At 39.5% G+C, this 21261-nt stretch overlaps 1 protein-coding gene across 1 annotated transcript in view; it reads right to left on the bottom strand.

Moving 5' to 3' along the window:
* The window catches only part of ADGRV1 (adhesion G protein-coupled receptor V1), a 506890-nt gene that overhangs the window by 84155 nt on the left and 401474 nt on the right, over positions 1 to 21261 (bottom strand). The window contains exon 87 of the mRNA XM_077770967.1: positions 11966 to 12123. Within this exon, the coding sequence (XP_077627093.1) occupies positions 11966 to 12123 (158 nt within the window). The remainder of the gene's footprint in view (positions 1 to 11965; positions 12124 to 21261) is intronic.

Genomic DNA, 21261 nt, shown 5'->3' with positions numbered 1-21261 from the left:
AAAAAAAAAAAAAAAAAAAAAAGACTGGGGCACCTGGGTGGCTCAGTCGGTTAAGCGTCCAACTTCGACTCAGGTCACGATCTCATAGCTCATGAGTTCGAGCCCCGTGTTGGGCTCTGTGCTGATAGCTTGGAGCCTGGAGCCTGCTTCAGATTCTGTGTCTCCTTCTCTCTCTGCCCCTCCCCTGCTTGTGCTCTGTCTCTCTCTCAAAAATAAATTAAAAAACGTTAAAAAAAAAAAAAAAGACTTTATATGAATTAACACTGAATTCTTCTAAGAGCTCTATAAAGTTAAGTATTATTATTATATCTGTACTACATGAGAATAGTGAGGAAAACTTGGCATGTTTTAGTACCATCCAGAGAGGGAGCAGTCTTTCTTGGAAATTAGAAACTGAAGGAACAATTTGCCAGACCAGATCACTTCAAAGTCATTCTGGGGAATGGAGCCTAATAATTAATTTTATGGGCATGTGTTTTCTAGGTTTAACTTAATGTTTACATGTTATTTTTCTCAATGAAACATTAAAAACATTTTTAAAATTATTTTTTAATGTTTTATTATTTCTGAGAGAGAGAGAAAGAGAGAGAGAGAGACAGCGTGACCAGGGGAGGGTCAGAGAGAGAGGGAGACACAGAATTCGAAACAAGCTCCAAGCTCTGAGCTAGCAGTCAGCACAGAGACCGACACGGGGCTCGAACCCATGAACCGTGAGATCATGACCTGAGCTGAAGTTGGATGCTTAACCGACTGAGCCACCCAGGCGCCCCTAAAAACACTTTTTAAAGGTTTGTTTATTTATTTATTTATTTTTATTTTTTTTTATATTTTTATTTATTTCTAGGAGAGAGAGAGAGAGACAGCATGAGCAGGGGAGGGTCAGAGAGCGAGGGAGATACAGACTCTGAAATAGGCTCCAGGCTCTGAGCTGGCAGTCAGCACAGAGCCCAACGCGGGGCTCGAACCCACGAACTGCAAGATCATAACCTAAGCAAAAGTCGGACGCTTAACAGACTAAGCCACCCAGGCGCCCCAAAGGTTTATTTATTTTTGAAAGAGATAGAGCACCAGTGGGGTAGGGGCAGAGAGAGACAGACACAGAATCTGAAGCAGGATCCAAGCTCTGCGCTGTGAGCACAGAGCCCAATGCAGGGCTTGAACCAACAAACCATAAGATCATGACCGGAGCCTAACTTCACCAACTGAGCCACCCAGGTGCCCCTCAATGAAACATTTTTTTGAAGTAATCTCTGCACCCAACGTGTGGCTCGAACCCACAACTCATGGAGCCAGCCAGGTGCTCCTCAATGAAACTTTTTTTTCCTAAAGATTTTATTTTTAGGTAATCACTACACTCAACGTGAGGCTTGAATTTACAACCGTGAGATCAAGAGTTGCATTCTCCACTGATGACTGAGCCAGCCAGGTGCCCTACAATGAAACTTTTGATAACAAAGTGGGAAGGGGTGAAACGTGAGTGTTAGCAATAATGGCAGCTCTGGAGAGCTTGAGAGTCACCTGTGGTTCTAATCACAACTGCACAATTTAACAGCTTTATAACTTGGATGCTTTTCTAAGCTTCTCATTTCCTCGTCTGATTACAGGAATAAGAATACCTGCTTCATAGGATTCTTATAAAAACTGAGATAATATATACAAAACGCTTAGCTCAGGGTCTAGCATATGGTGAGCCTTAATTAGCAGGGGTGCTGAGGATAATGGTTATGACCACCAGGGCATAATTCATACCTGCTACTTCTATGTAGTTCAGCCTGTACTCTTCCTTCCAACCTTATCTTATCTCTGCTCACTGCTCTCTGCCCACCTAGAGAACATATGTAAATTGAATAGTTTGATACTGAAATAGCTTCAATCGAGAACTACCCTTATTTTCATCAGGATTCAAGGAGACTAGGTAAAGAGTAGTTCACTGAGGTAAAGACAGTAAGAAAACTTGAGTTCTAGAAAGACCCAGCTCTGCGACAAATTATCAGTCCCTTTTCTCCATTGGTTAGGTCTGTAAATCAAGAGTTCAAACAGAAATTAAGCTCTCAACTCTATTATTTTATTCTTTACTTTTAAATCTCTATCTATCTATCTATCTATCTATCTATCTATCTATCTATCTATCTATCTAAGATAGCCTGTGTGCCTGGGAGAAAAGCAGAGGAAAGATGTGAAGCAGGCTCCACACTCAGTGGGGAGCCTCATGCGGGCTCCATCTCACGACCATGAGATCTTGACCTGAGCTGAAATCAAGAGTCAGATGTTTAACCGACCGAGCCACCCAGGCAGCCCTTTATTTCTTACTTTTTATGTGGATGTCCTAAGCCTTAGGAAACTAACTCCTGATGTTATTGTTTTATGAGTTTTTACAAAGCATTATCAAATACTGCAGGAAACAAACATTCAGTGACTCCACATCATCTTTCAGGTTCAAAGATTTCTAATTTGAATCGTTGAAGACTAAGGTCCTAGATAGAAATCCACACAAAGAATGGGCATCCGTAATGCTTCTTTAAATCTTTTGGATTTTCCCTACCACTACTGGCAAAATGTGGGGAGAATGAACTGTGTTCACAAAGGTTTTTCTAGCTTAAGTGGAAGAGACTATTCATTGTGTAGTGAGAAGCTCTGGGGTTTCCGTTAGGTCCCCAGGCATTGTTTTTTAATTTTCTTTTCAGCACTGGAGTTGGGAGTAGACTGCAGATAAGCTGCTTACTGCCAAGGATGTGTGAAACCTGTTATATTGGTCATTCTGGATCCTATTCAAGCACATACATTCACTAGGTAAGATTACTTCTACTTCGCTTTAGTGGAAGCCTCAATTTTGCTTTAGGAAAAAAAATCATATATATTTTTTGCATTTTTATTTATAAACCATGTATGTTTCTGCAAGCACTAAAATTTGAAGTGACAAGGACTTACTTAGAATTCTGATGTGAGGATAATAAGGATACTAGAACCCAAGTGTTTCAGTTCTTGATTGTTCCATAATAAACCAGTATAAAACCCAGTGGCTTAAAACAGTTCATTATTTCTCACAGTCTTACAATCTGGGCTGGGCAGTTTTTCAGCTCTGTGTGGTGTCTCCTCAGGCTGGAACCTACAAGAAGGCTTCTTCTCTCAGATGTCTGGAATCAGAGCCGGGATGCCTGAAACAACTTGCCAAGCATGTCTGTTCAAATGGCTGCTCCGCAAGACTAGCTTGGGGTTCCTAACGCCATGGTGGTCTCAAAGTAATTGGACTTGTGGTGGCTGACTTCCAAGGGGAAAGGAGCTGAAAGTGCTAGTCTTCTTACAGGCTAGGCCCATTATGGGACGGCCTTACTTCCACCACTTATACTAGTCCAAGCAAGTCCAAAGCCAGTCCATATTTAAAGGGAGGGGAAAGACTACCACTTTATGCCAACAGTAGCACATAGGCAAAGGGAGGGAAATAACTGATGGCGGCCATCTCTAGGGAATACAACACATAGTGTACTGCATTTACCAGGAGCGCTTTCCTTTTCTTCTTTTTCCTTTGGATTTCATTGGGTTTCTTGAAATTCTTTTTGGAATTTTCAAAATGTCCAGAGAGCAGGAAAAAACCACTCAACTTTAGAGTGTATGGAATGATACATTATGGTATTGTATTATATTATATTATATTATATTATATGTTAATAATATTGGTTATATGTTACAATCATTATATGCTAATATTATTAATATTATACATTAATTATATATTGAGATGGTATATATTATATTCATTATAACAACTTTTTAATGATTTTCATAATTGCAATGGAATCTTGATTTATTTTACTACTGTCATTCACCCTAAGTATGAGGAAATGGAGCTTCAGAAAAAAAATGAAAGCATTCATCCTCAAATTTGATCCCAAGTAGAGAAGTAGTCACTATAGTTCCAGAGATGCCACACATCTCAGATTTATGCTATCCACAGGTAACTAGATCAAGCCACCTGTACATATTGAAACGTATGTGTGGGATTTTTATAAGAAAGGGATTTGTAACCATCTACTTCCTCTTTCTATTCAAATTAATTTTCCTTCCCTGATCCATGAATCATTCCTCACACAGGAATTGCATGATGATTCAGAAAGAACCAGTAAATTCTATTGCGCCTGAAAGGAGAGACAAGCTTATCACTGCCAGAGATCAAAACCAAACCCTAAAATTATAGGCTTTGTTTAAAATGCTGTTTCAGACATTGAAATTTAGTTCAGGGAACATACCTATTTCTTGACTCATTCTCACTGCAAACTCACTCCGCTGAAGGGAGAAGAAGGAGGTCAGTGAATCTCATTAGGAACCACTGACCTTCGAAAATTTGGTTCACAGCAGTCTGGCAGCAAAAGGGCAACAGAATGCCAAGCTGTAAGCACTGCCCCAGACCACAGTCAGAAAGGGAAGGGATTGACAGTGGCCGTCTTTGGGAGACTATAGCACAGAATGTATTGTATCCACTGGAAACTCTTTCTCTGTGCCCCTCTTTCCTTTAGATTTCACTGAGTTTATCTGCATTCTGAAATAAAGGGCTCTCAGGAGCAAAAAAAGGGACTCAGAACACAGAGTGTAAAGGGGCTGATGCTTAGCCGTCATAACCAAACGCAGTATGTTGACCTAAAACTGCTCCAGGTGTCCAGTACATCTAATCTGCCTATGAGTGATTCGTTTGGAGAACAGTTCTATAGAATATAGAAGACCTTAGGCCTAACAAAACGACTGATGCAAACTCTAGATATTCAAAGAGGTCTGACTCTGGAGTGAACTAATCACATCTGTTCACAAAACCTAAAATTCTACAGTAAGTAAATAATCATAACCATCCCATTTACTTAAACACAATCCAGCTTGGCTCTAAGGAAATTACAAACTGACCTTTCCTTCTCATAATGCATCTTACCCATTGTTAAAAGTGATTTCAACTCTTAATTCATTACCTGAGGATATATTTCTCACTCTACTAATATATCTAAAAACGCTCATCCAGTTAAAAAATGCAAGGCAAATACAACTAAACTGTAAACCATCAGAGGTGGCTTAGGGAATAAAGGCTGCTTTCGTGAATGCCTGGAATTGCAGAACCAAGCTGGATATGCTTGAGACTAATTAGAATCACCTTCCTCCGGGGCGCCTGGGTGGCTCAGTCAGTTAAGCATCCGACTTCGGCTCAGGTCATGATCTCACAGTTTGTGGATTCAAGACCCATGTCAGGCTCTGTGCTGACAGCTCGGAGCCTAAAGCCTGGTTCAGACAGATTCTGTGTCTCCCTCTCTCTCTGACCCTCCCTGCTCACACACACTCTCTCTCTAAAAAATAAACATTAATGAGGCGCCTGGGTGGCTCAGTCGGTTAAGTGTCCGGCTTCGGCTCAGGCCATGATCTCACGGTTCATGGGTTTGAGCCCCGCGTCGGGCTCTGTGCTGACAGCTCAGAGCCTGGAACCTGTTTCAGATTCTGTGTCTCCCTCTCTCTTTGACCCTCCGCTGCTCTGGTTCTGTCTCTCTCTCAGAAATAAATTTTAAAATAAATAAATAAATGAACATTAAGGAATTAAAAAAAAGAATCGCCTTCCTCCTCAGGCACTGGTATGAATGGAGTATAAAAAGTGCAAGTTTCTCAGAGAAAAGCAGAGAAGAGTCTGTGTGCTGCTTTTAGAGCTTAGGTTTGCAGCAAGCATAGAGGCCCGTGCTTGCCCAGTGGGATCTGAACTCCTGGGAGCAGCTGGTGCCACTTACAACAAACAGTACTGAATATCAGAAGCAAAGAGAAGGTGCTCATTCTCCAGTTTTTCAAAAATACAGACATGGGAACTTTCAAAATGTACTTTATATTCTGCTAATGTACTAGACTTTTCAGAATTCTCTCAGCCCCCTTTTTACAATATATTTACGTTATGTGTAATTGTAATTTTTTTTCTATTCTGAAAAATTCTCAAGCATTACCTCTTCAAATCTTTTTCTCCATTCCCTATATTCTTTTGGTGATCTGTTCTCATATCTCTTAGCTTAGTTTCATATTTTACCTTTTTTGTACGTGACCTTGGTGAATTCTTCAATCCTAGCATCAGATTCTAATTCATTCCTCTTCTTAGTTACTCATCTAGGGTTTACCTCAAATGTCAAGATATTTTGAAATTTCAAAGAGTATATTTTTCATTGCCAAGACTTCTGAAATTATTTTGTTTTCATATTTGCCCATTTTTATACTGTTTATATCTATTTTTGTTTTTTATGTTTAAATATTTTTAATGGATAAATGTTTCTTTATGTCAGAGGTCAGCTATTCAACTTTTTCTGTAAATGGACAGATATTAAATGTGTTAAGTGTTTCAGGCCACAAGGTCTCTGTTGCAACAACATATACTCAACTCTGCATTGTGAGAGCAGCAGAGGATACATGCAGGCAAATGGGTGTGGCTTAGTTCCAAACAAAATTTACTTGAAAAACAGGTCACCTGTAGCCACTTTGGAAAATGTTTATTTATTTAAATGTTTGTTTATTTTTAAGACAGAGAAGCACGCGCGTGCATACACTTGCACATGTGCAAGTGGCGTTGGGATAGAGAGAGAATTTTAAGTAGGCTCCACACGGTCAGTGCAGAGCCTGAGGGGCTCGATCCCACAAACCAGGAGGTCAGGACTTGAGCCTAAATCAAGAGTCAGATAGATGCTTACCAGAATGAGTCACCCAGGCGCCCCTATTTTGGAAAATAGTTTGGCATAATGTTAAACATAGAGCTGCCGTATGACCCAGCAGTTCTACTTCTAGGTATATACACATGAGAAATGAAAACCTATGTTAATATAAAAACTTGTACATGAATGTCCATAGCTGCGTTCCTAATAGCCCAAAGGTGAAAACATCCCAAATGTCCATCATCTGATGAATGAAAAGGAAAATGTAGTGTCTCCATACAATGGAATACTATTTGTCAAAATAAACAACAACAACAAACCCACCAAAAAACACCACCCCCAAAAAACCCAAGTGCTGCTACATGCTATAACATACATGAACTTTGAAACTATGATGCTAAGTGAAGGACGCCAGATACAAAAGACCACAGATTCTATGATCCAATTAAAGGAAATGTCCAGAACAGACATATCTCTAGAGATAGAAAGTTGATTAACGATTAGATAGGGCTCAGGGAAGTGTAGAATGAGGATACCTGCTAATGGATACGGGGTTCCTTTTTAAGGTGATGAAAATGTTCTAAAATTAGATTATTGTGACAGTCACACAACTATATAAATATACTAAAGACCACTGAGCTGTACAATTTATTTTTTTTATATTTTTTTTATTTATTTCTAGGAGAGAGACAGAGAGAGAGAGCGTGAGCAGGGGAGGGGCAGAGAGAGAGGGAGATACAGACTCTGAAATAGGCTCCAGGCTCTGAGCTGGCAGTCAGCACAGAGCCCGACGCGGGGCGCGAACCCACGAACCGCGAGATCATGACCTAAGCGAAAGCCGGTCGCTTACCCGACTAAGCCACCCAGGCGCTCCTGAGCTGTACAATTTAAACAGATGAACTTTTGCAGGTAGATTCGACCTCAGTGAAGTGTTAGAGAATACATGAAATGGGGAAAAGTGAGGGGCCAGGAGGACCACAGTTTGATGGTTCCTGCTCTGTATTTTCAAAGATCCTCACTTACTTATCAAAGTTATTTATAGTTTATTCTATATGTAAACTTCTTTTCTGGCTTAAATTCATCTTTTAATCGCTAATTTTAAAGGCTATCTGTTGGCTTTTCCCTAATGTCTGAAACATTTATACTTCAGCTAATCTTGAGAAGAAAGCATTTGTTCCTTTGTTTCTTCTCTTTGTCTGTCTGTGTTGTTCTAATGATTTTACGGTTGCCTCCACTCAGCGATCCTATCCAAGGAGAACTAGTTTTGTATCTTGGGCTCCTGTCCCTATGGTGACATGTGGATATGATAGCGATACAGTCTGCAAACTCTGGAAAATTGAGCCAGGTCCTAGATCAGATGCTTTGTCTGCCTTTTCCTTGGGCTCCCAAATTCCTGCAATCCAAAGCCCAAGCTACTGCAGCAGGTACTTTCATGCAAGTGCTATTGCTCCAGTCTACCTGCCTTGGGTGAAGTATTTTGGTTCCTAATTCACTCCCCCAGCAGTAGAGATACTCCTCCATCGCTGGCTTGTGGACCCAGAAAACACTGGGTCCCTGGCTTCGGCCCAGTTTTCCACTTTGCATTCCTGCTCTATTTCTGACCCAAAGAGATGTTCCTTTAAAAAATGTTTTCCCTTGTTATATCCTGTCTTTAAGTCCTAGGCAAGGGCTCCTGTGGAGCAGGGCAGAGGACAATAAATGAATTACCAGTGCCATCCTGATTGGACACTCTTCAGGTCCACGCAGAGTATCAAATGCTCCTTGGTTGAGGAGACGTTTTCTTTTTCTTCTAGAAATTCTGAATTTGAATTAAGTGGAGCATATTCAAATGAAGGTAGGTTGCAAGTAAAATATAAAAGGTCATGCCAGCAGTCAAAGCTGAGCATGTATTTGAGGGAATCAAAGAAGTCAAGAAAACAATTATAGTCCCAATGATAATAACTTTCAAAGGGATACCTACAATGAGATCAATGAGATTAATCCTTTTTTACTTTTGATGACATAACAGATTCCTCTTCTTTTTAATGCTATATTTAGCTTAAAGATCCATAACTAAAAGATTTTATTGTACGTTTATGATTATTAATTTATTCATTTATTCAACAAATATTAACTATGCTCCTGCTATCCACTGGGCACTTTCCAAGGCCATGCGGATATAGATAGAGATGAATAATAAATGGTCCTTGCCCTCCAGGAATTCATCATTTATTAAGGAAGTCAACCACACACACCGAGAGAAGTCACCGTTTCATTCTAAGATAAGTGCTATAATGGCTGTAGGGACAATGTGCTCTAAAGGCATAGATGAGGAAATGAGCAATTCTTACTTGGTGTGGTTCTGTGAAGAGGCAACTGCAAAGGCTTCAGAGAACAGGTAGCATGTTGGGAACTTTCAGGATTTCTTTTTTTTTAAGTTTATTTATTTTTGAGAGAGAGAGAGAAACAGAGATAATGACAGAGTGTGTGGGGAAGGGGCAGAGAAAGAGGGGGAGAGTGGATCCCAAGCAGGCTCTGCACTGTCACAAACTGTGAACTGTGAGATCACCAACCATGAGATCATGACCTGAGCAGATGATGGATGCTTACCCAATTAAGCCAACTTCTGTACCGGAACTTTCAAAAATTCTACAGAAGACTGAATTGTACCTTCTTGGAAGGGAGGGTGTAGGGGAATTCACTTGTGCTCAATTTTTACTTAAATGATGGGTTTATTTTGGACAGCTTTAGGGAGCTGATGAAGATCACCAGAGGGTAATAAACCCCTTCCAACTCTCTCATCCACATTTTTCTACATTATTTACTAAACACATGGATTTTGTCAGCTAATGATGAAGAGTGGATAGCACAGGTCTCCTTACATAAGCAAAGATAACAGTATCAGGTACTTTTAAGAGAGAATACATGGCATGGTCAGAATGCAGGATAAATAGTAAGTAACTTGGAGGTGAAGAGATGACCTGGGCATGGATTGTAGGGGCTCCTGTATTGCAGGCTAAAGAGACTGGACTTCTCTCAGGCAATGAGAGAGAATATGAGTGACTATAATGCTGGGGTCAGGGAACCCACTTTACATTGCTGAAATACAGACATCTGAGAAAATGAGATAGGGAAGAAAAAGACTAGAGTTAGTGACCAATCAGGAGAATACTGTAAGAGTGCAAGTGTGAAATAATGACTGTTAGGCTGAATTGTCATGGGAACAGGGGAATTAGAATTATGATAACATTTTTATTTGAAATGCTACAACAGAACAATGCTTCTATTAATATTTCATTGCAAGAGAGGTTTCCCTAGTTGAGACACAAGTATAGTGAAGCTTTTAGAATTATGTTTAATGCTTGAGGGCTATGTTTTTCAGATAATTGGAGTATTATTATCTACTGTATCCATGATGGATCATGTCCAAAAGATATTTAGCCACAGAAATGAAATTAACTCATTAGGTTAGGCCCTTATGTTATCACTGTCTAAAACATGCAAACACTAGCACTTTTATATTGCATAGAAAACAAAATAAATCTTATCATTTGGGGAAAGAAAACAAACTTTCTGTTCTGAAGAGAATATTTATTTTACGAAAATGAATCCCAAGTTGAATAAAAGCACAGCTTCTGGATAAATCCTATGTCCCATGAAAACGTAGGATTTCTACTTTGAATATTGCTTCCTCTATTGAAGAATTTAAGATTAAGCATAACCTTATATAATATTTCTGCCCACACAGTGACTACATGCTAAATAGGAAAGAGGAGACAAGAGCTGACTAGATACTGCTATCCTACAAACTACCCCACAAACTAATATCAAAAGTTCATTCTCTTTTTATCATGAGGAAAATCTTTTCACACGTTCCCTCATCCATTTCAGGAACTAGAAGTCTCTTCATAATTGGAGGATCTCCTTTTATCATCCTGTGACAATTTCTGTTGAGCTGCTAATAATGTGTTAGATACTATTCAAGGGACTTCATCTATGGTATCTTAAACTTTAGAAAGCACATAAAATCTGAGGAATTCCTCTTACTCATTTGGCTTTAGATCTGTAAAAATTCAGAAAAGAGGAGACTTCTTCATTGGCCCAAGATGGATTCCCCATCTGCAACTCACAAGATTCTTATATTCCCATCACTCACACCATTGCAGAGAGAATTTTCTCTATGAAGGTGTGTGGTTATTGTTCCTAGTTAAGAAAATTCCTAAGAGACTCTAATCTAACAACAACAACAACAACAACAACAACAAAGAACCAGATCATAAAAACCTGTGTTAAGTATGATTCAAAGGAAAAAAATGAGCTGAAGTGAAAGCCAACTTGAGCTGGAAAGACTTGAGCTGTTAAGTAACCAGACATTTGTAGCCAGTTATGAGGCAGTCCCATCACATATGTTTTTAAACATCTGTCAGCACGGTCAGAACCCCACATGCAAAATACAGCACTCATGAGCATTAGGGACAGTTGCCTGTGATGAAGTCTCAGAAGCTGAAAGAAATGAATAGATTTCACAGGTTGAACACAAGTTGCTCTTGCTTGACTTGAAGAAAGCCTGGGGAAGTAGTGCCCAAGGATGTGAGGCATTTACTTGAACATAAGTATCTTTTTTTTTTTTTTTAATTTTAAAAAATGTTTATTTAAGTATTTTGAGAGAGGGAGAGAGAAAGAGAATACAAGCAGGGGAGAAGCAGAAAGAGAGGGAGAGAGAGAATCCTAAGTAGGTTCCAGGCTGGCAGCACAGAGTCCAACGCTGGCCTTGATCTCACAACTGTGAGATCATGACCTGAGCTGAAACCAAGAGTTGGTCGCCTAACTGACTGAGTCACCCAAGTGCCCCTGGAACACAAGTATCTTTTTTTAAAAAACTGTTTTTTAAGTTTATTTATTTATTTTTGAGAGAGCATACAAAAGTGGGGGGAGGGCAGAGAGAGAGAGGGAGACACAGGATCCGAAGCAGGCTCCAGGCTCTGAGCTGTTAGCACAGAGCTTGATGCAGGGCTCAAATCCATGAACCATGAGATCATGACCTAAGCTAAAGTCAGTCATGAGCTGATTGAGCCACTCAGGTGCCCCTTGAACATGAGTATCTTAAGGACAAAACTGGAACCAGCAATAAAAACCTACGGAGCCTTGAAGAGAGACATGTCAGGAGGTGCCAAGAGACAGGTGAAACTACAGAGCCACAGCTTAACTTAGAGCCTTAGAGCTCAGTCTAACTTCTCTCTCTCTTTTTTTTTTTTTTTGCTAAACATTATTAAGTGACATGTCCCCACCATTAAAAAATTCCCATCTCAAAAGTGCAAAAAGGGCTCCTTTCAAACCTGCAGCATTTGTTCTTCCTCGGAAGACATCGTCGTATGCTTTCCACTGCAGCTTCACCTGGTAGGCGTGGATGAACACCACAAACACCACCACAAGGCACATTAGAGGAACAAGAGCCGCAGTGAAGAGAGCCACATAGATGTTCGGGATGAAACACCTAGGGGAGAGGAGAGACAAGACAACTAAGACAGCTTCAATAAACACGTTTCTAAATTCGGAATGGGTTACATCATCACTTTATACTAGCTCTTTGTAACTAAATATTGGCAAAAGCAAATTTTTGGGTTGCCAAATTGAAGCTTTGTTTGCGTACAGGCTACATGATTAAATCCAACCCACTGCTTCACAAAGCAGGTTCTGTGGAACACGCAAGTCCTGAGGTGCTCAGAAAACTTCAACAAAGGTCAATGCAAAATAAACTGGAGAAACGTACGTTCGCTTTTCTAGCTCTGTCTTATTGGCCTACTGAGATCAAGGTCTTATTGAGGACCTCATAAAAGAAGGCATTTTTTAAAAATGTTTTTATTTATTTTTGAGAGACAAAGTGTGAGCAGGGGAAGGGCAGAGAGAGAGGGAGACACAGAATCTGAAGCAGGCTCCAGGCTCTGAGCTGTCAACACAGAACCCAATGTGGGGCTTGAACCCACAAACTGTGAGATCATGACCTGAGCGGGAGGTGGCGGCCCAACCAACTAAGCCACCCAGGTGCCCCAAGAAGGCATTGCTTAAAGGCAAATTTAAGGACTTCTAGGGCTCATTCTATCATTTCTACAATCTTGTTTTTTGAGTGAATGACAGTTTTGTCATTTCCAAGTTACAGGTATCTCCAAGAGCCATTAATTTTCTTGAAAATAATGACACCTTTCCATTTGGAAGTTCTACTACACAATTGTATCTATGATTCTGAAGTTTACTTAGATCAGTGATGTCCAAGGTAAGCTTACATGATTTATTTTGGTAACATTGAAATTCCATGGCAAATGGTTTCAGAGATGTAACTGGAAATTTCTTTTAAGTGTAGTTATTTTGAGAGAGAGAGAGAGTGAGTGGGGGTGGGGCAGAGACAGACGGGGACAGAGGATCCAAAGTGGGCTGTGCGCTGACAGCAGAGGGCTTATGTGGGATTCAAACTTGCGAGGTTCAGGATCATGACCTGAGCCAAAGTCAAGATGCTCAACCACTGAGCCACTCGGGCACCCCTTTAACTGGATATTTTTACTCACAGGTCATAAAATCCTCTTGTTATTTACATGAAATGTTTCACCAAAAAATGTCAAAATGGAGGACTGCTAAATATGTTCTCAATATCTAAAACTGTACTTTTGAGGTATTATAAAGAACACACCTCTTACAACTGATAATACTGGGGCTCCTGGGTGGCTCTGTTGGTTGAGTGTCCCACTTCGGCTCACGTCATTATCTCATGATTTGGGGGTTTGAGCCTCGCATTGGGCTCAATGCTGTTAGCGCAAAGCCCATTTCAGATCCTTTGTCCCCCTCTCTCTCTGCCCCTCCCATGCTTATGCGCTCTCTCTTAAAAATAAACAAACCTTTAAAAAATAAAAAAAATACTATAACACTTTTAATTATAATAAGTTTTAATAGTATGAGTGTCTCCTTTCAAATATCTTTTTCTGACTTCTCCATTTTTAGTATATAATATCTATAAACCCAGATGACATATAGCCAAAAAGAATGGATTCTGAAGAAAACTCAAGAAAAAAAATGTAACCAATTTAGGAGGAAACCTCAAAATCCAAAATATAGGAAAATCAGGAGAAACAGCCATTCTTGTAACTGGGAAAAACAGTGTCTCAATTTTATATTTAAGAGGAGACACATTATTAAAGACCTTACTCAGGTATTATTTCTAATTAACATGATCTGGTAAATGTATTCCTTAAATAAACAAGACACACTTCAAGAGATATTTCAATACACATTCTGCATCTGCAAAGAGTTGTCAGAATGATGAATATCCTGGCTTTTAGAATTTAATTTGGACAGCACAAAGCCTGATTCATTCCCTGCACACTCATCTGTATGCTACAGGACCTGTATCTTCCAGGTAAAAGGCATATGATTAAATGAAACAGGCAAACACTAATGGCTTTGATCTTGAATATATTTATGCACTAAAAATAGTAGTTATGTTGGCTACTCATTTTACGTACACTGGCTTTAAGCAATTGTTTTCATCTGAATTACGGATTCACTGCCAGAGACTAGCCTAAAATTGCTTAGACAAACACAGACACTGACAAAGGAATTCACCCAGACTTCACTGCTTTAGTTTTACCTTGAAAAATGTCATCATAATAACCTCAGTCTGTAAAATGGGGTTACCGAATCTTTTGTGAGCTGCTCGAGGAGTAACATCTTGCACCAAGTGCTAGAACATAGGTTTGACTCTTCAACATCTACATTTCCCAGTGGCTGATCACATTTGGTTGTCACGTCTCTACCTGAAATGCCTTTCAAAAAACTTTCCTTTACTTTAGAAGACAACTTTTGTGGGGCACCTGGATGGCTCAGTCAGTTAAGCGTCTGACTTTGGCTCAGGTCATGATCTCACAGCTCGTGAGTTTGAGCCCCGCATCACGCTCTGTGCTGACAGCTCAGAACCTGGAACATGCTCTGGATTCTGTGTCTCCCTCTGCCCCTCCTCAGCTCATGCTCTGTCTCTCTCATTCCTTGAACAATAAATAAACATAAAAAAAAAAAAAACAACTTTTGAAAGCAGTACCCTAAAGAATGGCACACTGTCCTGGTTAAAGGAAGCAAAGTGGATCAAAGAAGTTACTAACACTTCTGGCAAGTCTGCAGTGTCTCCTGGTAAGAGAAGGTAACTCTCTATGTGCCACAGCTCTTAAAAATCTCCTTTGCCATTCTCCCTGCTTGTGTGATGACTTGCCCAAGCTGTCCCATTTTTTCATAAAAGGGGGCAGAAAAATTAACCAATGTAGAGGCGATCCACTTTGTTCCAGATTCTGCAGAGGCACACAAATCATGGCCTCTCACGAGTAGTAGGTTGCTGAGAGTGCCCTAAGTTTGTCTTCCACATGGGCAACATGGGGCTAGATCACTGTGAGGAGAGCTTGGGCCCCAGAGCATGCCCGGTCCTGTCGGCAGCACTTCCTGCCTTTTCGGCTACCTCAGCACTGCACAGCCCTGCCTGCACCCACTTCCGTGTAGCTGTACCTCCATGTCAGTCTTCCTCCAGCAAAAAGTGGTCTGTCTTATGCACACATCACCTCTCTTAGGGTCTAGAGAGCTGGACAACTCTTCTAAAACACTATCAAACGAGACACCAGAAAATGAGACAGGGCTATAAAAGTAACCCACGAGTGCAGATAGCAGTCAGGGACTCCTCACTTCTGTGACCTTGTCCATGGCAAGTAGGTGGAGTGGGCTATGTCATTCCATATCCTCAAATTACTTTTAATACAAGAACACCTTCTTTTGAACTCTCCTCATTTACCTTTTCCTTTAATGCTAATAGCTATTACTCTAATTTTCTGATTAGTATTATTGTAATGGGATTTCTTAATGTCAGAATAAAACTTCTGACATATAATTAAAAGTGCCTAAGATAGGGACAACTGGGTGGCTCAGCTGGTTAAGTGTCCAACTTCAGGTCAGGTCATGATCTCACAGTTTTTGGGTTCGAACAGACATCGGGCTCTGTGCTGACAGCTCAGAGCCTGGAGCCTGCTTTAGATTCTGTGTCTCCTTCTCTCTCTGCCCTTCCCCTGCTCACACTCTGTCTCTCTTGAGAACATTGAAAAAAAAATTTTTAAAAAGTGCCTAAGATAAATGAAGTATATTCTGCCCTCAAAAGAAAAACAACAACAAATGAACCTCACCAACCCAAATTTCTTCCAGTCCAATCTAATAAGAGATGCAGTACATCCAGATAGTTTGAGGATTAGACCACATGAAAGTGATGTGCATGGGATCGGGAAACAGTGAATGCCATGTTAGAAATAGTTTCTGAAAGGAGGCTGGGAAAAAATTCTCAGGAAAACTAATTGTAATGTGAGTAATGAGACTGAGCCATGCACACCCAAGAGCTGTGTGGAAGCAGCTGATGAGTGCTCTGGCAGTCACTGCTTCAAAAACAGACCTGGCAGTCACCAGAAAATGAGACAAAGGCCATGTGGATCTACTTTCTTTAAAAGGGTGAGGAAAATATGTTCCTTGTAATTACTGGCTCACCCAGCTTCAAAGTATCCTGGCGACCCTTGTTTCTTCCAGTGTGGAATACTCTTCTGGATTCATGACTAACTTTTGCTGTTTGCTCCCTTTTAAACTTTCATGGGTAAATTTCCTTTCTTATTATAACCCACAGACAATCAAAGTGACTTCAAAATCTAGTTGGGACTTCGCCCTTTTCTCTATTTTCAAAAGCCAGATGTAACAAGTAGATGGTATTTCATTATCTTCAGTTTTTCCCCTTCTGGTCTGCTCTTAGAGCATTCACAATGCTTTACGTCATTTTCTCATTTAGGAAGATTATTACCTATTACCNAGGTGGCATGGGGTATTTCAGTTTCTTTTTTCCTGTATGAAATCAACATGAGAAGGAACTCAGAAGCAAAGGAGTCCAGGAGAGATGTAAGCTCCACTTACAACTGCTAAAAATACTGGTAAGGACGCTGGGAACTCCTTGTATGCGAGGCTGTGATTTGAGTCCATTTAAATTTTATTTTAAGGAACAAGTTGACCTTGGTATACTGGAGTACTTAAAAAATCGAGGGAGCTGCTATCTGGGTTACATCTGGGTCACATAGGTAATGAAAAAAGAACTAGGTAATGGAAGAATAGCACTGCTGACCCTTGAACAATGCAGGGATTAGAGGCACTGATGCCTGTTCCAGTAAAAAAATCCATGTATAACTACTGACTCCCCAAAAACTTACGTACTGATAGCCTACTGCTGACTAGAAGCCTTACTGATAACATAAACAGCGACTGACACATATTTGTATGTATTCTATATTGTACTGTAGAATAACGTAAGCTAGAGAAGAGAACATCATAAGGAAGAGAACATACATTTACAGTATACAGTTATTTATTTTAAAAAGCCACATATAAGAGGGACCTGTGCATTTCAAACTGTGTTGTTCAAGGGTCAACTCTAAATGTTGGTTTCTAAAGTCTTCTTTGTAAGTACTCTCCTCAATAAGGCCCAGGTAAAGGTTATGATTCAGAGACCCATGTGCCAACCTCCCACAAGGTGGGTCTCCTTAAGATTTTGTTAATGGTGGCATCACCATTAACATCATCAACAGCTACATTTGTTGCCCCAACCAACTTTTCCTTCATGTAAGCTCATGGTGATATGCTACTTTATGTGTGGATAAAGGAGATGGTCTGTCAGTTTTATTCTAGAAACTGGTTGAGTGTATGATGAATGAAAAATTGTTCAATTATTGCAAACTGGTTTCTATTTTGTGTGGGCAGTACAATATATCTGTTTATTGGCCTTAGTTGAAGAATACAGATGTTATACATTATGCAGATGCTTATCGTTTACAAATAAGATCTCAGCCAATACTTGTGATTTCAATATTCCTTTCACTGCATGTCCCATTTACTTTCTTTCCAAAGATGATATTAATTAACCCATTTTTCACTCACTTGTGAATTTATGTATATATGCATGCAAATTTGTGTATATGTATGTATTTTCTGTCCTATTCAACATGGCAAGAGAGGTTTAGAGAAACACTTTAAGCACATTAATTTTTTCTCCTGAATACATTTATGATGACATCAGAGTGAAGGAAAAAATAACATTTTAGGTTTAACTAGCTGCAATGTAGGAAAATAAGTTTATTTTTCTTTCCTTCTATTATAGTGCATATAGCAGTTTCGTACCAAGGGAAATCAATGGAATTCTTAAAATGCATGTTCCTTGAAGTTTAAACTTTAAACAAGAACAATATTAAGATTAAATTGCAGATAAGCTCTACAAAGTGAATTTGCACATTAGGGTAATATATGGACTTAGAGAGGAAGGGTAGGGACAAAGTATTTTCCTAGAGTGAATTAGCTGGATAATGAAAACTGTCTGAAATATTACTGCTATTATTCTTAATTCCACCATCATTACTCATAAAACAACAGCCATCACTTACTAGGTGCTGGCATTTATTATACGNGTGAAGGAAAAAATAACATTTTAGGTTTAACTAGCTGCAATGTAGGAAAATAAGTTTATTTTTCTTTCCTTCTATTATAGTGCATATAGCAGTTTCGTACCAAGGGAAATCAATGGAATTCTTAAAATGCATGTTCCTTGAAGTTTAAACTTTAAACAAGAACAATATTAAGATTAAATTGCAGATAAGCTCTACAAAGTGAATTTGCACATTAGGGTAATATATGGACTTCCTCTCTAAGTCCATTATCACACATAAGCATCCCACCAACTCCACTAACCTCACTGTATGTATACAAAAATGGCTTCTAAATTACACAAGGTCCAATTGCTAGCAGCATCAACAGGCTCATTTACCTTAATTATTACCCCTACAATTCTAAAATTGTTTCCACAATTCTAGTAAAAATATATTAGTGGTAAACATGCCAGTGTTCTCCTTGAGGCCAGAACTGTAATATTTTCCTTATATTTCTCCTTAAGAAAAGTTTATTGCATAATCAGACCCTTAAGAAATGTTTATTGATGTAACTGATTTTTAGCACTTTTTAAAAAACCACTCACTGAAAAAAAAAAGCAGGCAAAGAAAATCCTGTATTTCACGTGCGCCTATTTCAATAATAACCCAAGCAATGTTTGAATTCTATCACATATCAGGTACACTGCTGGACATGGAAGAGCATATAAAGATACCTGGGCATGGTGCTTCCTATCCAGAAGACTGCATTTACAGTAAGTGCACAGCACTTCAGAATCTAGCTTTCTACGGAAAGTATTGTTCTTTTATCAGCATGGGCAGCAGCATAACCCAGGAGCTTGTTAAAAATGCAGAATCTCACACCCCCACAACAGCTCCCAAGGAAACTGCATTTTAACAAGATCCCCAGGTGTTTCACATGCACACTGAAAGTTTGGGAAGCACTTCTCTAGTGCACGCGTGGGACATAAAGTAGCTGAATGTAATTAACAACTTAACCAATCTTTACATCTCTTTGGCAGCGAAGCCAAGGGGCTTTCTAATCCCACGGAGAATCATTCTCAAGAGATTTCATAGCACATGGTGGTCATAGTAGCCTGAAGAACAGAAAAGTGGCAGGCAGCAAAAAAAAAGAAACAGAAATCTGTCGTATGTAGAAGCCTGGGATTAGCAACCTGAGGAAAGACAGTCATTTTTCTGGCTTGTCCCTGATTTATAATTTGGTGCCTCTGCTCTCAAAGTTCAGCTGAGCCAATCAACTTTCTGCTCTTAATAATCTGACATGGGGGGTGGGCATCTGGTGCCTCAGTCTGTTAAGCATCTGATTCTTGATTTCAACTCAGGTCATGATCTCACGGTTTGTTGGTTCGAGCCCTGAATCAGGCTCTTCACTGGCAGCAGGGAGCCGGCGTGGGATTCTCTCTCTCCCTCTCTCTGCCCCTCCCTCAATGCACGTGTGTGCAAGTGTTCTCTCTCTCTCTCTCTAAATAAATAAATACTTTAAAAAAAGCATTTGACATGGATAAGTGCCAGATAGCAGTGGATACTAGAATAGATGTACAATCAGGACAAACATCCACACTGGAGTAAATACACAATGAATATACAGAAGAAATGGACAAAGGGAGGAGAGAAGGAAGGTGTGGATGGGTGTTGAGATACTCACAAGAAGATGTGGGAGATTCTGTGGTCCCTAAGAGATGAAAAGTGTGGTCTTGGTTTTCAGCACACTAATTCCAGGTTCTCTGAGGTCCAACTATATCTCATTATCTGCTTCTGAATATCCATGAGAATTCCTGAGACTGCCTATAACTCCACTTCCTTTACTTCAAATAGCTTTAGTAGGTTTTACATGCAACTATAGTGGCCACAATTAAAACACAGCTAGTGAGTGAGTGATAAAGAAAGAGGGAGTGAACACACACTGTTGTTTCAAACAACGTTGCTCTTGAAGATGGAAAAGGAGATCACTGCCTTGTCTACCAGTTCTAGAGCTCAGGCCATGCCCTGGTTATTTCTGCTATCTAACTCAATTCATGGATAACTGCCTTAGAAGAAGTCAAAGGACCAAAGAATAAGAATCAGTCTCACCTTTTAGTGTTTAAAATGTATCTATATGTTTATATACTTGAAAAGACTGAGCAAGGAAAAACATGCACATACCAGAGCAATATTGTTTCATATATTTCAAAGAGAGCAAATATTTAAATTCATCAAATATTAAACTGCCTAAAATCTTCAAGGTCAGATATATACACCAAAAAACCGCCTTGTATCGTATATAATTAGCTCTTGTTGAATGAGACAGTTGCCCACATCCCTAGCTCATTAAAAAAGTAAAATATATTTACACATAAACTCAAAGTATTAACAAACATTAGATAGTTGATAAAAAAACATTCTGAAAATCATGATTCCCAAAATGACCTTTTTTCTTTTTCTAAGAAGCTCAAGTCCAAACAGTCTGTTCCCTGATGCTACTGCTGCAATCAGCCTATTGGACAGTGCTTGGGAACTTTGCTCCAGGTAGATTCCAGTGAATCAAGCCCCTTCAGAATTTAAACATAATAAGGTCAGGCTGACTTGTTATTTTTTACATGTACTAATGCGCTGTGTTCTCATAAAACAAAATTGTTTGGTACTGGAAAATGTCATTGTCCCAGAGCATTCAAAGGTGTCCTGCCCTTACCTATTACTCACCAAGCCGTCTGAATGGATGGCTAAATCATTTCTGACTAATCATATCACCTTCTTGTATCAGAAGATGGTAAAATGATAGTTTTTTAAGTGTATAAAAAAAGGACTTATAGAGGTTACCATGAGAATACAAGATTAATGTCCAAAAAAATATTTGTTTTCTTGTATCGCCCAACCCTCATTTTACTTCATGATTGCACTTGTGGACAAAGAGCCTTCCCTTATAAGCTTTAGCAGGAAAGCACCTTCAGGTGAAGCTAATCCCTCATCACACAGCCAGGAGGCAGTACCTTCCATCTTAGGTTAATATTGCAAATGTAGTTTTAATTTTTTTGTGCTTTAAATCTGAGATTTCAGTAAGTTCAAAATATTTAGGAATAGCTTAGAGAGAGTTGGGGGGCATGTATCATGTTATTACAAATATTACTTTCTTTTCCTGATGAAGACTTTGT

Source organism: Crocuta crocuta, unplaced genomic scaffold, assembly GCF_008692635.1.
Source record: "Crocuta crocuta isolate KB4526 unplaced genomic scaffold, BGI_CrCroc_1.0 scaffold196, whole genome shotgun sequence".
Lineage (NCBI taxonomy): Eukaryota > Metazoa > Chordata > Mammalia > Carnivora > Hyaenidae > Crocuta > Crocuta crocuta.
This window is presented reverse-complemented; position numbering and strand designations above follow the sequence as displayed.